This window comes from Morus notabilis, unplaced genomic scaffold (assembly GCF_000414095.1).
Source record: "Morus notabilis unplaced genomic scaffold, ASM41409v2 Scaffold1340, whole genome shotgun sequence".
Taxonomy (NCBI): domain Eukaryota; kingdom Viridiplantae; phylum Streptophyta; class Magnoliopsida; order Rosales; family Moraceae; genus Morus; species Morus notabilis.
The window spans coordinates 48132-63248 of NW_010362232.1; the positions used below are offsets into that span (position 1 = coordinate 48132).

At 35.5% G+C, this 15117-nt stretch overlaps 1 protein-coding gene across 1 annotated transcript; it reads right to left on the reverse strand.

Annotated features, from left to right (window-relative positions):
- Window positions 1-409: 409 nt before the first annotated feature.
- Window positions 410-11698, reverse strand: LOC21394229. Its single transcript, XM_024167789.1, has 12 exons — window positions 10915-11698; window positions 9953-10278; window positions 9723-9815; window positions 9553-9643; window positions 8778-8871; window positions 3235-3332; window positions 2573-2642; window positions 2355-2458; window positions 1826-1942; window positions 1588-1664; window positions 1425-1469; window positions 410-1294 (listed from the first exon to the last, which is right to left on the reverse strand). The coding sequence occupies exons 1-12, from the start codon at window positions 11251-11253 to the stop codon at window positions 790-792; spliced, it is 1959 nt and encodes a 652-aa protein (XP_024023557.1). The 5' UTR covers window positions 11254-11698; the 3' UTR covers window positions 410-789.
- Window positions 11699-15117: the final 3419 nt, after the last annotated feature.

The window sequence follows — 15117 nt, forward strand, 5'->3', positions numbered from 1 at the left end:
TATTATGTCTAATGTAATTTTTTAAACCTATGTAAATAATGATGTACTATAAGATAAATCTTTTGTTGTTTCATCTTTGACAAAGTTGATCTATAATACTACACCCTCTATCCTTAACCTTAACGTGAGCTCATTTAATTAGAGGATTCGTTCTCTGATTCGAATCATAATTCATGATTCGCTACAGTATTTTCTCTCACAAAAAACACACGTAAATCGAAAATGATTCTAATCTATAAACTAAACGGACTCTCTTCGCGACTTTCAGTTTTTGCCTCAAATCAAATTATACCTATGAGCGTTGTATAGGAGAATTTTGTGGTCCTGGATTTTATATATATATATATATATATTAATTGGACACGGTTTTTAAACATTAGATCAAATTTAAGCTATAAGTACGATAACATTTTGTAATAACTCACTCTTCCAATTAGTACGTACATCAATCAGAAAGCAAAGGCCAAAGAGTTGCTACAACAATACATCTCTAACAATCCTGCAGACCTCATTGTTCAATAAGTTTCTAAAAATGCCGTATGGTGCAATTGTGATTTCGTATGAAACTATTTTATGTCAAAGCATATTTCCAAACTCTTCACCCCAAATCATGTTCTATCTCTGTGTTGTGTGGTATCTTTTCGCTATATATACAATATATTGCAACCCAGAAGTCAAGATAAATGGATAACCTCTTATGCCAGGTACGAAAAGATTTACAAGATCCCCCGTTCTTTTACGGCCTGCTTTTCTCGATGATGAATCGATGATCTATAGTGTTTTCGCAATTTATCTTCGTGTCTCCACTCTGTCTATAATATCCAATACTTTCTCCTTGTCAATGCAGAAATCAGGGATTCGAATCCCGGAAGAAATTCTATTGAAAGGTACGGGTTCCTGACTTACTCTCCTTGAGGAATGGCTGCTACTCCTAGTCAGCGAGCTGCATTTTCTTGAACTGGTCTTCTCAGCATCAAAGTCTTGACTTTTGCTGATTCCCGGGATCCGCCTTTTCTTGGTTGCAGCCTGCAGCATCTCATGGTCTTCGGGTGTTAGCACGGGCGTTGGAGCATTGGTGACTCCGTCCTTGGGCTGCTGATTTGCCTTTGGGAGGGGTGTGGACTTCAAAGGACACTTGTTGCCCTCTGTGTTATTGCTAGACTTGTTCCGAGTGGCCAAATGGTGAAGCCATAACAGCATCTCAAGTATACACGCTTCTGTTTTATCTTTATCGGCATGGTGGAGTGTCTCGATTCGCAGTACTTCAGTTTGAAGAGCCGGCTTTCGATCAGAACTTCATAAATGATAGAAGATGTTAGAATTAGAAGAAGAGTACCAAAAATAAAATAGAGTACAAATACAAATTCTTTAAACAAAAAGAAAGTAAAGAACAAAGAAATAAGCAAAAAATCCTTGTCACTTACCCAGTGTTTGCCCACTCTCCAATCCAGCCAAAACCATGATGGGCTCTGGTTTTTGCAAACAAAAGCAACAAAGTGATATTTAGCCACAAAGCCATGACTGCAAGGCGACATATATATTTACACGCACAAGTTAAAGTTGCGCAGGTGAGAATGAACATCTTACTTCGCAGTGTTTGTAGCGACTGGAACGAGCCACCCCAAAGTTTTTTCCATCTCATCTTTGATCTCTTTAACAGTCATCTGAAGGAAACAAATTTCAGTGAAAGCAGGCACTCTACAAAAGTGGTATTAGTGAAGAGCCCCGAAGCTTGCGTTGGCTACTAAAGAGTAAAGACTTGAAGCCAGAATATAAAACCTTTTTTTTTCATAGAGAACTTAAAGAGTATAAGCACACTAGTTACCTCGTCTTTAACATGAAAAGATTTTAATTTGGAGCGCAAAGATGATTTTAAAGTAGGCGGCAAGCTTTGGTACAATGCGTCCCTTGTATTTGGAGGCATATTGCTTGATCTGGCTACCTGGTTTTTGATCAGCAGATGGAATTTAATAATGCTAAGGGTCCCATTCTCAGATCAATCGATGAATAATGCTAAGGATCCCACCTTTTATCTCGAACTTTTCAATACCAATTGGCATGGCATGGCATGTGAGCTTTTATTGGTAGATGTTCAAAATGTGTCACGTCAATTAGTACTAAAAGTTGCATCTACCAGTGGAAAGATGACAACTCACATGCCACGTCAGTTGGTATCAAATTTTTTGGAATAAAAGTAGGGATCCTAGCACTACCCTTGATCTAATACTGTTTCATTTCCCACTCATTTGTCACTTCGAATCAATGTGAGGTTACAACCACGATAGTAACAAGGGAAAATATAGAATATACGAGATTAATCAGATGAAAATTATGAGTAGAGATAATACACCTACAAGGGTATCAATTTGAATGATCATATTGGCATAATGCAACGCCAGGCCAGCAGGTCCCAGTCTGTTATCACTGTTTGCAGATTTCTCAGCTGGTTTATGAGCATCTGCACAAGCATCATCAATACACATGATCTTATATAGCATGCTGCACAAACACAGACGTAAAGCACCAATCACATTACGCCAAAAGATAACTTTTACCCTCGACTAATACATACCAGCATCACCAAATTCATTTTGTATCTCTAGATGTAGAAAGTGAACAATATCTACAAGCTTCTCCATCATCTGCAATCAAAATATTCGGAATTCTGTTATAATAAACTACTTGTGTATAACTTAAGCAGGAAGCAAAGTCCCCGGGTAAGTACACTAATACTTTTATGGCCACATAAGCATACCCATCTTGGATAATTTTTGTTTTGGGAATAAAAGTTCTACCTTTTGAATTGGTGATTGGAAACAAAAAGAGTGAATTCTAATGTGACAAAGATGTTCTTAATGAGAATCAAAAGGGAAGAAACCGAGATCACAAGGGAAAAGGTCCTCTCAATGCTCTAACGCGCACACCAGATATGGACCGAACTATCTCACGATGTTCTGAACCCAACTCACATACCGCTTTAATGGGCGAACAGCCCAACCCTTGGAACATACTACAGGCCCCAAAGAGAGTTTGAATTCTAACATGACAAGGATATTCTTAATGAAATCAAAAGGGAAGAAACAGAGATCACAAAATTTCTATTCGAGGGCACAAGTTTCTATGTCTTTACAGGCCTAAAACAGTTCTAAAAGCATCTTTTGAGCCTTAAAAGCCAAAAACTACTCTCTAAAACCATGCCAGACAGTTATTAACGTATGGAAGAAAGAAAGTTACCTCTTCAAGACTTTTAGACCAAAGAGACTTTTTCTTCAAACTTTTTACTAGTTTCTTTTGGCTTTTTAGTTCTGACCTCAAGATTGCCATGTTATTGCCTGTAAGGTAAACAAGAAATAATTCCTATAAAAATTAACAGGTAAAGAATAAGAAGATGTCAAACAAAAATGCAAAAAAGTTACACAATGTTGTTACAAAAAGACATTATTGAAAAAAACTATGAAAATTTTGACCCAAAGAAAAGGTGTGGAATAGGAAAAAAAAAAACACATCTTAAAAAGGCAATTCAGTACTTTCTTTTCTGCTTTAAGTTCTTTCTGATGATTTTCTATTGGACTTTGTACAAGATGGCCTAATTTTAAGCGATATGAATTGTCAAAAATATAGGAGTACATAGGTTTAGTTATGGTTTATGCGTTATCAACAAGATTTAAATTCTAGAGTTTAAATTTTGTAGTATAGGATAAGGATTGTTAAAGATAGGTTTTAGAGTTTATCTAGAAGAAGATTAGATTCTCAATCTCTTCTATATAACTATTGTATTTTTCCCGGTTATGCTTAGATTAATGAGAATAAATATTTTCCCCTAAAATCCTACATGGTATCAGAGCTTAGGCTCTTAACCTAAACTTCCAATGGCAAAAACTGCCATGGCTGGCGCCAACAAAAAGTTCCTCTTCCATGAGAGATGACACAGAGAGTTCGCAAGACAATTCAGCCACAATCCAAAGTAGTGATGATGGTGTTTTCCTCATGAATCTCCCATCTAATGCGTTGCAATTGACTGCACACAACTTAAATGGGAAAAATTACTCGTCTTGGGCTCAATCCGTGAAGCTTGCAATCGATGGAAAAGGGAAGTTAGGGTTCCTGACAGGCAAGGCAAAGAAACCAGGGGAGAACGACCCAAAATTAAAGACATGGAGATCCGAAAACTCCATGGTTACCGCATGGCTTATCAATTCCATGGATTACTCTATTGGAAAGCCATTCTTATTCCTTCCAACCGCCAAAACAATTTGGGATGCCGTATGAGAGACCTATTCCGACTTAGAAAATTCATCTCAAATATTTGAGATAAAATCAAGGCTATGGCAGGCAAGACAAGGGGATAGAGAGGTCACGGTTTATTACAACAAGACGGTGAACCTTTGGCAGGAATTGGACTTATGCTACGAGGAAGAATGAGACTGCACCAATGATAGCGTGCGCTATATGAAGAGGGTGGAGAATGACAGAGTGTTTGTTTTTTTGGCCGGACTCAACAGGGAATTAGATGAGGTGAGAGGCCAGATTCTAGGAAGGAAACCACTTCCATCCATCCAAGAGGTGTTCTCTGAAGTGAGAAGGGAAGAAAAGCGAAGGAGTGTGATGTTGAAGAAAGAAGAAGCAAGAGGAGTAACAGAGGCCGAAACCTCTACCTTGGTTTCTTGGGGGGCCGACTTGGACGGAGACAGGAGAAACACAAAGAAGAATGATAGGCCATGGTGTGATCACTGTAAGAAACCTTGGCATACACGGGAAACATGCTAGAAATTACATGGGAAGCCACCAAATTGGAAGAAGAAGAATGAAGGGGGTGGCCGAGCATTCCAAGTTTCAAATGATGACCAAGGGCAGCAAGTCTCAACAGAAAGCTCTCCATTCACTAAGGAACAGATAGACCACTTGTTGAAAATCATCCAATCCTCACAATTCTCTGTAAATTCCTCAAATTCATCATGTTCTCTAGCCCAGAAAGGTAACTACCTCACTGCCCTTGTTAGTGTCGATTCCGGTATAAATTGCCCGTGGATCATAGATTCTGGTGCAACTGATCACATGACAGGATCATCAAAATTGTTCTCTTTATATAGTCCATGTGCAGGAAATCAAAAAATTAAAATAACAGATGGATCCCTTTCAGCCACAGCTGGGAAAGGTTCCATTGCTATCTCTCCATTCATCACTCTTCAAAATGTTCTTCATGTTCTAAATTTGTCATGTAATCTCTTGTCTGTTAGTAAACTAACTCGAGACTTAAACTGTCAAATTCACTTTTCTACATCTTCTTGTAAGTTTTAGGATTCGAACTCGGGGAAGACGATTGATAATTCTAGACAAAGTAGAGGACTCTATTTCTTTGAAGATAGATCAAGCTCGGGAAGACAAGCTCAAAATACTTGTTTTAAGTCTATTTCTGTTTCTAGCGATAAAGAAGTCATGTTATGGCATTTTAGGTTAGGACATCCAAATTTTCAATATCTTAAATATTTGTTTCCTAGATTGTTCATCAATAAAAATCCATCTTCATTTCAGTGTGAGATTTGTGAATTGCCAAAACATCACCGAGCTTCCTTTCCTCCACAACCCTATAAGAGCTTAAAACCATTCACAGTTATCCATAGCAATGTTTGGGGACCTTCTAGGGTTGTGCAATAGAATTCCCACAATATTTTTGAAATTTCAAACACCATTGAACTGTTTTAAGTAGAAATTTCCCACATCACGACTTGTCACTGATATTCCACTTAAGGTATTTGGTTGTGTTGCATTCATTCATGTGCATAATCATAATCGGGGGAAATTGGATCCAAGGGCAAAAAAGTGTGTTTTTATTGGTTACTCACCAACACAAAAAGGGTACAAATGTTTTGACCGGGGGAAATTGGATCCAAGGGCAAAAAAGTGTATTTTTATTGGTTACTCACCAACACAAAAAGGGTACAAATGTTTTGACCCAATTTCAAAAAAAGTTTTTGTAACTATGGATGTGATATTCTTTGAAACACAGAAATATTTTTGTGAGAATCTTCTTTAGAGGGAGAGTGATAGTGAAGATGCTAGGTTAGAAAACCTAGAAACTGAATTTGACCTACTTGACCCTGTTGTGCTTGATCCTGTTACTGTTGTGCTTGATCTTGCTGCTGCCGAGTATAATAGGAACCATGACCCTCCTGTGCTTGATCCTGCTGCTGCTACCGAGAATGACCCCTTTAAACCAGTGAGTACGCGAGTCTCAAACCATCTAAATATGAACCCTATATCTTTAGAATCAAGTCCAAATCCACATCTAGAAAATGATATTTTAGAAATTGGGAATGATGGAGGACCTCCTTCAATGCCATTAGATGACCAGTTAGGAATAGAGATGTGTGAAAAACCAAGTGGAAAAATTCAAGAGCTCCGTGTCTACTCGAGAAGAAAACCGATTCAAGGAATGAGAGTCCTTCCTTTACAGCATTGCCATGAATCCAACTTGGGAACAGATCTAGAGTCCCCTTCAGGTACATCTCTGTCTCAATCTAAATCTTTGGAGTCTAGTGTCCAAGTTAAGTCTATTAATAACGTGGATGTTCCTATTGCTCATCGTAAGGGGGTTAGATCTTGTACACAACACCCCATGTCCAACTTTGTGTCCTATGAAAAATTATCACCTTCTCTTCGTGCTTTTACCTCACAATTGTCTAGTGTAGAAATTCCTAGAACAGTGCAGGAAGCTCTAAGAATGCATTTGGTTGGTGTATTCGTGCCGTGATTTGAATCATGATTCGTGATTCGCTACAATATTTTCTCTCACAAAAAATACACGTAAATCGAGAATGATTCTGAATCCATGCACCAAACATCCACTAAATGTTCCTGAATGGAAGGAGGCTATTCTAGAAGAGATGAGGGCTCTAGAAACAAATGAAACTTGGGAAGTTGTGGACCTACCGGTGGGAAAGGCAACTGTCGGCTGCAAATGGGTCTTTACAGTCAAATATAATGCATATGGCACACTAGAAAGGGACAAGGCCCGGTTGGTAGCTAAAGGCTTCACACAGACGTATGGGATAGACTACTCAGAGACATTCGCACCTGTCGCAAAACTTATTACAGTTCGAGTACTTTTGTCTTTTGCTATGAATTTAGACTGGCCACTACAACAACTGGATGTGAAGAATGCATTTCTGAACGGGGATCTGGAAGAAGAAGTTTATATGGACTCCCTTCCCGGTTTTGATAAAAAATTTGGTTCTAGAGTGTGCAGGTTGAAAAAATCACTCTTTGGACTCAAGCAATCACCGAGGGCTTGGTTTGAAAAGTTTACTCAGTGTGTGAAAAGACATGGATACACTCACGCGCAGACAAACCACACTCTATTTATGAAGTTCTCAACCGGAGGGAAAGTTGCAGTTCTGATTGTCTATGTGGATGATATCATCCTCACTGGAGATGACTTGGCAGAGATGGAGAGGTTGAAACAGTGCTTAACTTCTGAGTTTGAGATTAAAGACTTGGGACAATTGAGATACTTCCTTGGTATGGAAATCGCAAGATCCAATAAGGGCATAGCTGTCTCTCAACAAAAGTATGTCCTTGATCTCTTGAAAGAGACTAGGATGAGTGGTTGTAGACCAGTTGAAACACTAATGGAGCCGAACCTAAAGCTTGGAGAAAGAGAAAAAGGAACGCCGGTGGACACAGTCAGATACCAGAAGCTGGTCGGGAAATTGATATATCTGACACATACTCGCCCAGACATTGCATTTGCAGTCAACGTCGTGAGTCAGTTTATGCACTCTCCATATGAAGAGCATCTTGAGGCAGTCCACCGAATCTTGAGATATCTGAAGAGTACCCCCGGGAAAGGATTGTTCTTCAAGAAAAATGAACAACGAGGTATTGAAGTCTACACCGATGCTGATTGGGCTGGATCTATTACATATAGAAGATCTACATCTGGGTACTGTACATTTATTTGGGGTAACTTAGTTACATGTAGAAGCAAGAAGCAAAGTGTTGTGGCAAGGAGTAGTGCTGAGGCTGACTTCAGATCAATGGCTCATGGAATATGTGAAGCTCTGTGGTTGAAGCAGATTCTTGAAGAATTAAGGAGGCTGATTGAGAGTCCAATTAAACTTTATTGCGACAACAAAGCTGCCATTAGCATTGCTCATAACCCCGTACAACATGATCGAACAAAGCACGTTGAGATCGATAGACATTTCACTAAAGAGAAACTTGAAGCGGGAATCATCTGCTTGCCGCTTGTTCCAACTACACAGCAGATAGTTGATATCTTGACTAAGGGGCTTCTACGGTCTCATTTTGAATTTTTGACAAGCAAGTTGGTCATGATAAATATCTATGCTCCAACTTGAGGGGGAGTGTCGGAAATATAGGAGTAGATAGGTTTAGTTATGGTTTATGCGTTATCAATAAGATTTAAATTCTAGAGTTTAAATTTTGTAGTATAGGATAAGGATTGTTAAAGATAGGTTTTAGAGTTTATCTAGAAGAAGATTAGATTCTCAATCTCTTCTATATAACTATTGTATTTTTCCCGATTATGCTTAGATTAATGAGAATAAATATTTTTCCCCAAAATCCTACATGAATATACTTATTTTGCATCCAATACTCCACCGAAACCGGTTGCTGAGCAAACCTCACTTATGAACCAGTTATTTAGGACATTGTTTGTTGTCATATCCATGGTCTTATCAATAACAGTACCAAGTAATATAGGCGAAAAAAAAAAAGAGGTAAAAAATTGAAAATGAGTATCCAATCGCTACCTCTTTGAGTTCCTGATGAAATCGCCTCTTCTAGACGCTTACGCTGATAGTCTTGTTCAAATCGGTCCAACGTATGCAGTTCATGGTATAATTCCTGCATCAAAAACAATGTGACCATTTCTGCATTTTTCTTTAAAACTTAAACTTGCATAACAATTGAAACAACCAAACACAAAGCTCACACCCAAAAAAAGAAAATGCTTTCCAGTAACATAAAGAATACCATTTAACCAAAAGAATCCTTAATAAAAATGGTTCACCATTTTTGAAAAATGTGTGCTACAGAATAAATTGGAAAAAAAAAAAAAAAACTAATAGGGTTGTTGATTGTTTTCAGAAGAAGGCAAAAAAAAAGAAAGAAAAAAAAAAAAAAAAAAGGAGAAACAAAACAAATGAAAGAAAGAAAGAAACATGCTTGAATTCAAGATCATGAAAGCATTTGAAAACTGTTTAGACATTGTCAGTTAAGAAAAGACAATCTGTCAATTAAAATAGTTTCTAAACTGGTCACTCGAACATTTCTTGATTATTTTAATTAGATTACTACAATTACTCTCTCATCCTTTTACCCGATTAAGAATAAGATTGGTTTTCTAAATTACGCTGTTAGCAACGTTACTTGCTGCATTACTGGCTACGCACTTACTGAATTGCTGTGCAACAATAAGTTATTCATGCAATTCTTGGACACTTACAAGTTCAGAAAGGACAGTTATCTATTCCACAGCCAGAAAAATAAAAATTATTTGTCTAGTGATAAGCGGATACTACTCACAACAGTGTGCTGGACCAGAGTCATTAGTTGTTGAATCACCAAATCTGCCTCCTCCTTCAAATTCCTTTGAGGAATAACTCCCCTGCAGATTCTGGAAGATAAATGCAAGATGTCAACAACTAATACATCCTTTAATCACTAGGATGATGGAATGCAGGGCAATATATTACTTCTCCAAATAACGATCCAAGTTGTGCCACTGAGGATCTTTACTGCGATTTCCAAAACGGACCACCTCCCGAGCAAATATTTTTAACTCCTCCCTGCAAACCAAGGAAAAAAAATAAAAACTCTCAAGTAAACACGTGAAAAACTATTAAAACCGATCAAATCTAGCGCAATCCACAAAATAAGAAGAGATGTTAACTATTTGCCATATGAGTCACTATCCGGTAACCACCTTTTGTCAGCTCCAACAATCCTTAGCAGCTCATCTGTATCTTTAGAAACCAAGTACTGCACACTTTTCGAAGGAAGCACCTCTTCTTTCAATTGCTGAATACTTCTTTTCGAGAGGGATTTCAAAAGATTCGAACCCTTTTTGATAGTATTTGCGATCTCAAATGCTAAAATTGATACTTCATTGCCTTTAGTTGGTGCTGTAGAAGCAAATCCATTGCCAGAGTTAAAATTCGTCATGCTGCTCCCAAGTGTATCCAAGACCTCCACCGCCATTCCCAATCCAGCGGTACCAGCTCTACCTAAACGTGAACTCACCTCAGAAACCTGAAATGATACAACATGAATACTGGCTTCTATTACCTTTTCTTAAAACATATTCTTGATTCTTATGTTATGCATCTTTATACTAAGACGTGCCAACGAAACGAGGAACTTCCATCTTAATGATATAAATACCCAAGAAACAGAGAGACTCATGAACAAAAACATTGAAAAAAAAAAAGATACGAACATAACACCACTATCCTTCTATTGGAGCCAGATTACACCATATTCTCAATGAACAGAGATAGTTTCAAAACTGCCTCAAAACCAATCTGCTCATAAAAATTCAGCTATTTTAAAATGCAGGAACTAATTACTAGTATACTAGTTCTCAGCTTGACAATTTACACAGCGAGAGAGAGAAACATATTCAAGTAACAGAAATCTTCTCACTTTAAACCTGCCTAGCCATCATCAAGAGTTTGACACAAGTAACATGAAAGTCCAAACAGATGAACTATCTAACACTATCTACACAGACACTAAACTGATAAAATTAGCCATAATAACTTACAAAGCATAAAAATATTCACAATCACAACAAAACTAGATGAACACCAAATGTGATTATTTGACATGCCACTCGATCAAACTGCCGCAAATGGAATCACCACAACTTTCAGCAGATGCACTAACCTTCCTGACGGACCGCGATTTCTGCGTCAAACCCTGCGGATACCGCGGAATTCCATCATAAAAATCATCATCAGCAGCAACAGGAGCAGCAGCAGCAACAGGAGCAGCAGCAGCTCCACAAGGAGCTTCTGCTGCAGCATCCACTTTCTTCAACGCAGCACCCTCCTCCTTCAACAACTTCTCCTCCTCCTTAATTCCGACCACCGGGGGCGGCTTAACCACAGTCCCGGCACTCGAATTGTACCTCCCTTTACCAGCTTTTGAACGATCAAAATGCCCATTCGTTGCCTCCTGAAAAAGGTTATCAACAGTGGCCCTCCTCGAGCAAATCCCACCCATAGTTTTTAATTTAAAATTCCCCTCTCTTAACTCAAAAACTTCACCATGTATTTCACAATATCAGAAATTCAGGACCAAAAACCCAATACAAATCTCTTCAGAAGCCAAAAACAAGAACCCAGATACAAGATTTGATGTTCTTTTTATCCCACTTTTTAATTTATTCAGTTGAGCTAAAACAAAGACAAAAACTGGTACTTACTTTGGAGGGTCAAAGATGAAGAAAGTGACAAACTTTGGTAGCGAGAAGAAGATATTGGATTGATCATCAAAAAAGATGGAGGGATCAAAATTGCAAAACCCACCAAAAGAAGAAGAAAAGGTAAAAGAAGAAGACAATTGGAATATAAAAAGAGAGAGTTCGTAGTTTAGATACAAATGGACACTCAAACTACACTCATCGGCAGCTGTCTGTCTGCCTTCCTTGCAGCCTCGGACTACCGAATTGGACTGCGGGAATTGGTCAAATCTTCAAACTTACTCCGTTGACTTCTACTACCTTCTATTTCTTTCCCTTTTTATTTATTTATTAATCTCAGTCTTGAGATTTACCCTGCTATTTCTTTCCTTTTTTTTTAATTAATCTCACAAATAATCCTTTAGATTTACCTCAATTATATTTTAAGGTTTTATTCTATTTTAATTTCAATCTTTCTGTTAATTTAGTTTAGTGTTAAATATTTAATAAATTTATATAAATTAAGGACTAAGATTAAAAACATATAAAGTTTAAAAACTTAAACAATACAAAAAAAAGTCAATTTCTATAGATAGTTTTTAAATTTTAACTGTTTTAAATTTTAGTCCTTAATTTATATAGCTTCCATCAAATTTTAACGCATACTTAATGAAATGATTGAAACTGAAATAAAATAAAATCTCAAAAACTTTCAATGAGATGTTTAAAAAGTCATGAAATAAAATAAAATTGAGTGTAAACCTCAAGAACCATTTATAGAATTAACCATTCTTTTTTTTTTTCAAATTAGCACTGTTAGTTCTTGAATTATGTGCATTCTGTCACTTTAGTCCTAAACTTTTAATTTTCATGAGTTACTTTTTAAAATTTTGATTTTTAACCGCTTTGGTCCCTAAATTTCTTAGATTTCACAAAGATCATCCTGTTCAAGACGCATAATAATTGAAAGTTTTTTTTTTTTAAAAGTAATTTTATTGTTGTAAAAAGTTTCGATTATTACGAATAGGCATAATTATCTCTAAGAATTTTTAAAATTAATTTGCTAATTTTAGTATGCAGAGACCTAAACAGTCCTAAGAGTAAATAAAATTAAAAGTTTAATGATCAAAATGACACAGTGCACATAATCAAATACTAATTAGGTTAATTACCCTTCTTTTCTTTATAAAAAAAAAATCCCCATGTGTGTTATGAATTATTTTGAAAAATGGGATTCACTCTAACAGGGCTCACACAAATGATGAGAAGGTTCTACGAGGTGGGCCTCATTATTTGTAAGGAGAAATAGGGAAATAGGCCAAGACTTGAGATGAATTAAAATTAATAGGCCAACAGTTTACATAAGTTAATAAATAGGTAAAATTACTGTTTTCGTCTATAACTTATTTGGTTATGAACCATAACTTGACAAGTTATTGTCCATAAATCACGGTTTTTGTCCATAACTTGTCTGGCTATGAACCATAACTTGATAAGTTTGTCCATAACTTATCTGATTATGAACCATAACTTGATAAGTTATGACCTATTAATTTTTATAACTAAAAGTTGACCTATATACTTCCTTAAGCTTTGTATGAGGCTCGGGTTCGACTCTCGTTGGTTGTAGAGGTGCACATAAGTTATAAGAGAAGTCTTTAGCATGGTAGGGATAAATAATAATAATAATAATAATAATAATCTAAGGGCAAGATATATAGTTTTGAATAGTTGAATTAAACCAGTCATATTAGATAAAAAAATATATTAAATAATTGAAACTATATAAAATTTAAATGGTTAAAAATTTTATACTACCGATAGAGTATCTTCAGGTGTGCCTTTTTCTTAAATTTTTTGACTGAATTTCTGTTTTGTATTCTTTTCATTTTTTTAATAATATTTTTCTCTATTTCAGGAAGTTTTATTCAAAAGAAAATCTTTTATATTGTATAAAATAGTAACTTATTAGAATTTAGAGATTACTTTGGCGCTTCTTAAAAATATTCTATAGATTAGTGCTTACAGTAACTACACACCTGATTTCTTTAAGCATAGAGTTCAAATTCCCCATTAAAAATAAAAAATAAAAACTCTATAAATAAATAAATTTGACCTGTCCGACGGGAGTATTCACGATCCATATAATTGGTGTGGAGGAAAAGATCTGTCAATTAAACCAATTTTTTTTTATTTTTTTTTTTTGTAATCAATTTGATCGGTTTAAAATTTTTAAGAGCAATTAAATCAAACCAAATCGGGTATAGACAGCTTGGTATGTCAAGTATGGTCAGAGTCAAAAGTAGTTATTAGTGACATAAAGAAAATTAGATTGCTCATGCCAAATTAATTATTGTTTTTGAGACTTTTAAGTAGTTGAAAATTTTACTTAAATCACAAATTATAAAATAATATCAAGTAATAAAAAAGATTTCTCCTTCCAAAAAAAAGATGTCACGTATGAAGACATAGAGAATGATGATAAATGTAAGAAACTCTTTATAATTTTCACGCATAATAATGATAAATATGAGAGAGGGAAAAGAGATAATATCCTTTAAATAGTACTCTTTGATGTTTGACCCATAAATATTGTCCCTTTAATTTTTAGCCAAATATTTATATTGATTGAAAGAGTCTTAATTAAAAATAAAGGATAAAAATCTAAATCTCTTATATTCTGAGTAAGTTTAGTAATTTTCTCCATAATAAAATATTTATAAAGAATTCATAAATAGCCATTTGGGACACATGATAAAAATTTGGTGATTTGAAATTTTTTTGTTTGAAATGGAAATTTTGAAAAAGAAATTATTAGTTTTGGTAAGAGGGTATAATTTCGAATTTATAAGAAGGTTTTTTTATCATTATTATTCAAAACATCAAATCAACACCTTGAACCAAAAGATTTACTAAACACGTTGGAACCAACTCTTTAGTTCAGACCACTTGAACTACCAAACCGACATTTTATCTTTTGAGAAAATCAATGAATTTATTTTTAAAAGTATATGAGTCTGAATTTTTATCTCTTACTCTTGATTAATATCCTTTTAAATAATATGACTTTTTAACTAAACGGTCAAGAGTAAAGATTTAAATTCAAGACCCATACAATTTAAGAAGTATTTGTCTCTTTTTTTTTTTTTTTTTGGTTGATGAAGATGGTTTTGGCAAAACGGCTTTAAATAATAACTAATAAAATAGAATGAAACTTTCAATCTGATCAAACTAACACAATTTTAAAAGTATGCCCATGTCTAATCGATGCAAGTTGCAACAAGCACTCGAGCATGGATGGCAGTCTACCATCCTACAGTAGCCAATGGTAGCCTTCCAGATTACTAGTGGTTAATTATTGGACTGCTTTGTTACTGATGGTAGTCTTTTTTATCACATATACAAAGCACTAATAGTGATAATTTCTTTTCCTAAACTATCCACAAAACATTTTAGTTTCATTAAAAATAAGGTTAGCAATTTCTTAACTTGCTATAGTACGTCATGTCTTTATTGTAAGTAAGATATATTGTATCTATTTCTCTAGTTTGGTAAATAACCACCAATATATTTTAAAAATATATATATATATAACTATTGAGACCCGTATATATACATACACATATATGTATATGTACATGTATATATACTCAACTCATCTCCTTTCCTCCGAAGTGATTTAAAAA

Bases quoted from the DNA above. Each gene is read 5' to 3' on its own strand.
- LOC21394229 (XM_024167789.1), bottom strand. From the start codon at position 11,253: ATGGGTGGGATTTGCTCGAGGAGGGCCACTGTTGATAACCTTTTTCAG. The intron at 9,644-9,722 runs GTAATATATTGC...TTTATCTTCCAG, and splicing joins TTGGATCGTTATTTGGAGAA to AATCTGCAGGGGAGTTATTC. The intron at 1,665-1,825 runs GTAACTAGTGTG...TGTTTCCTTCAG, and splicing joins CTTTTCATGTTAAAGACGAG to ATGACTGTTAAAGAGATCAA.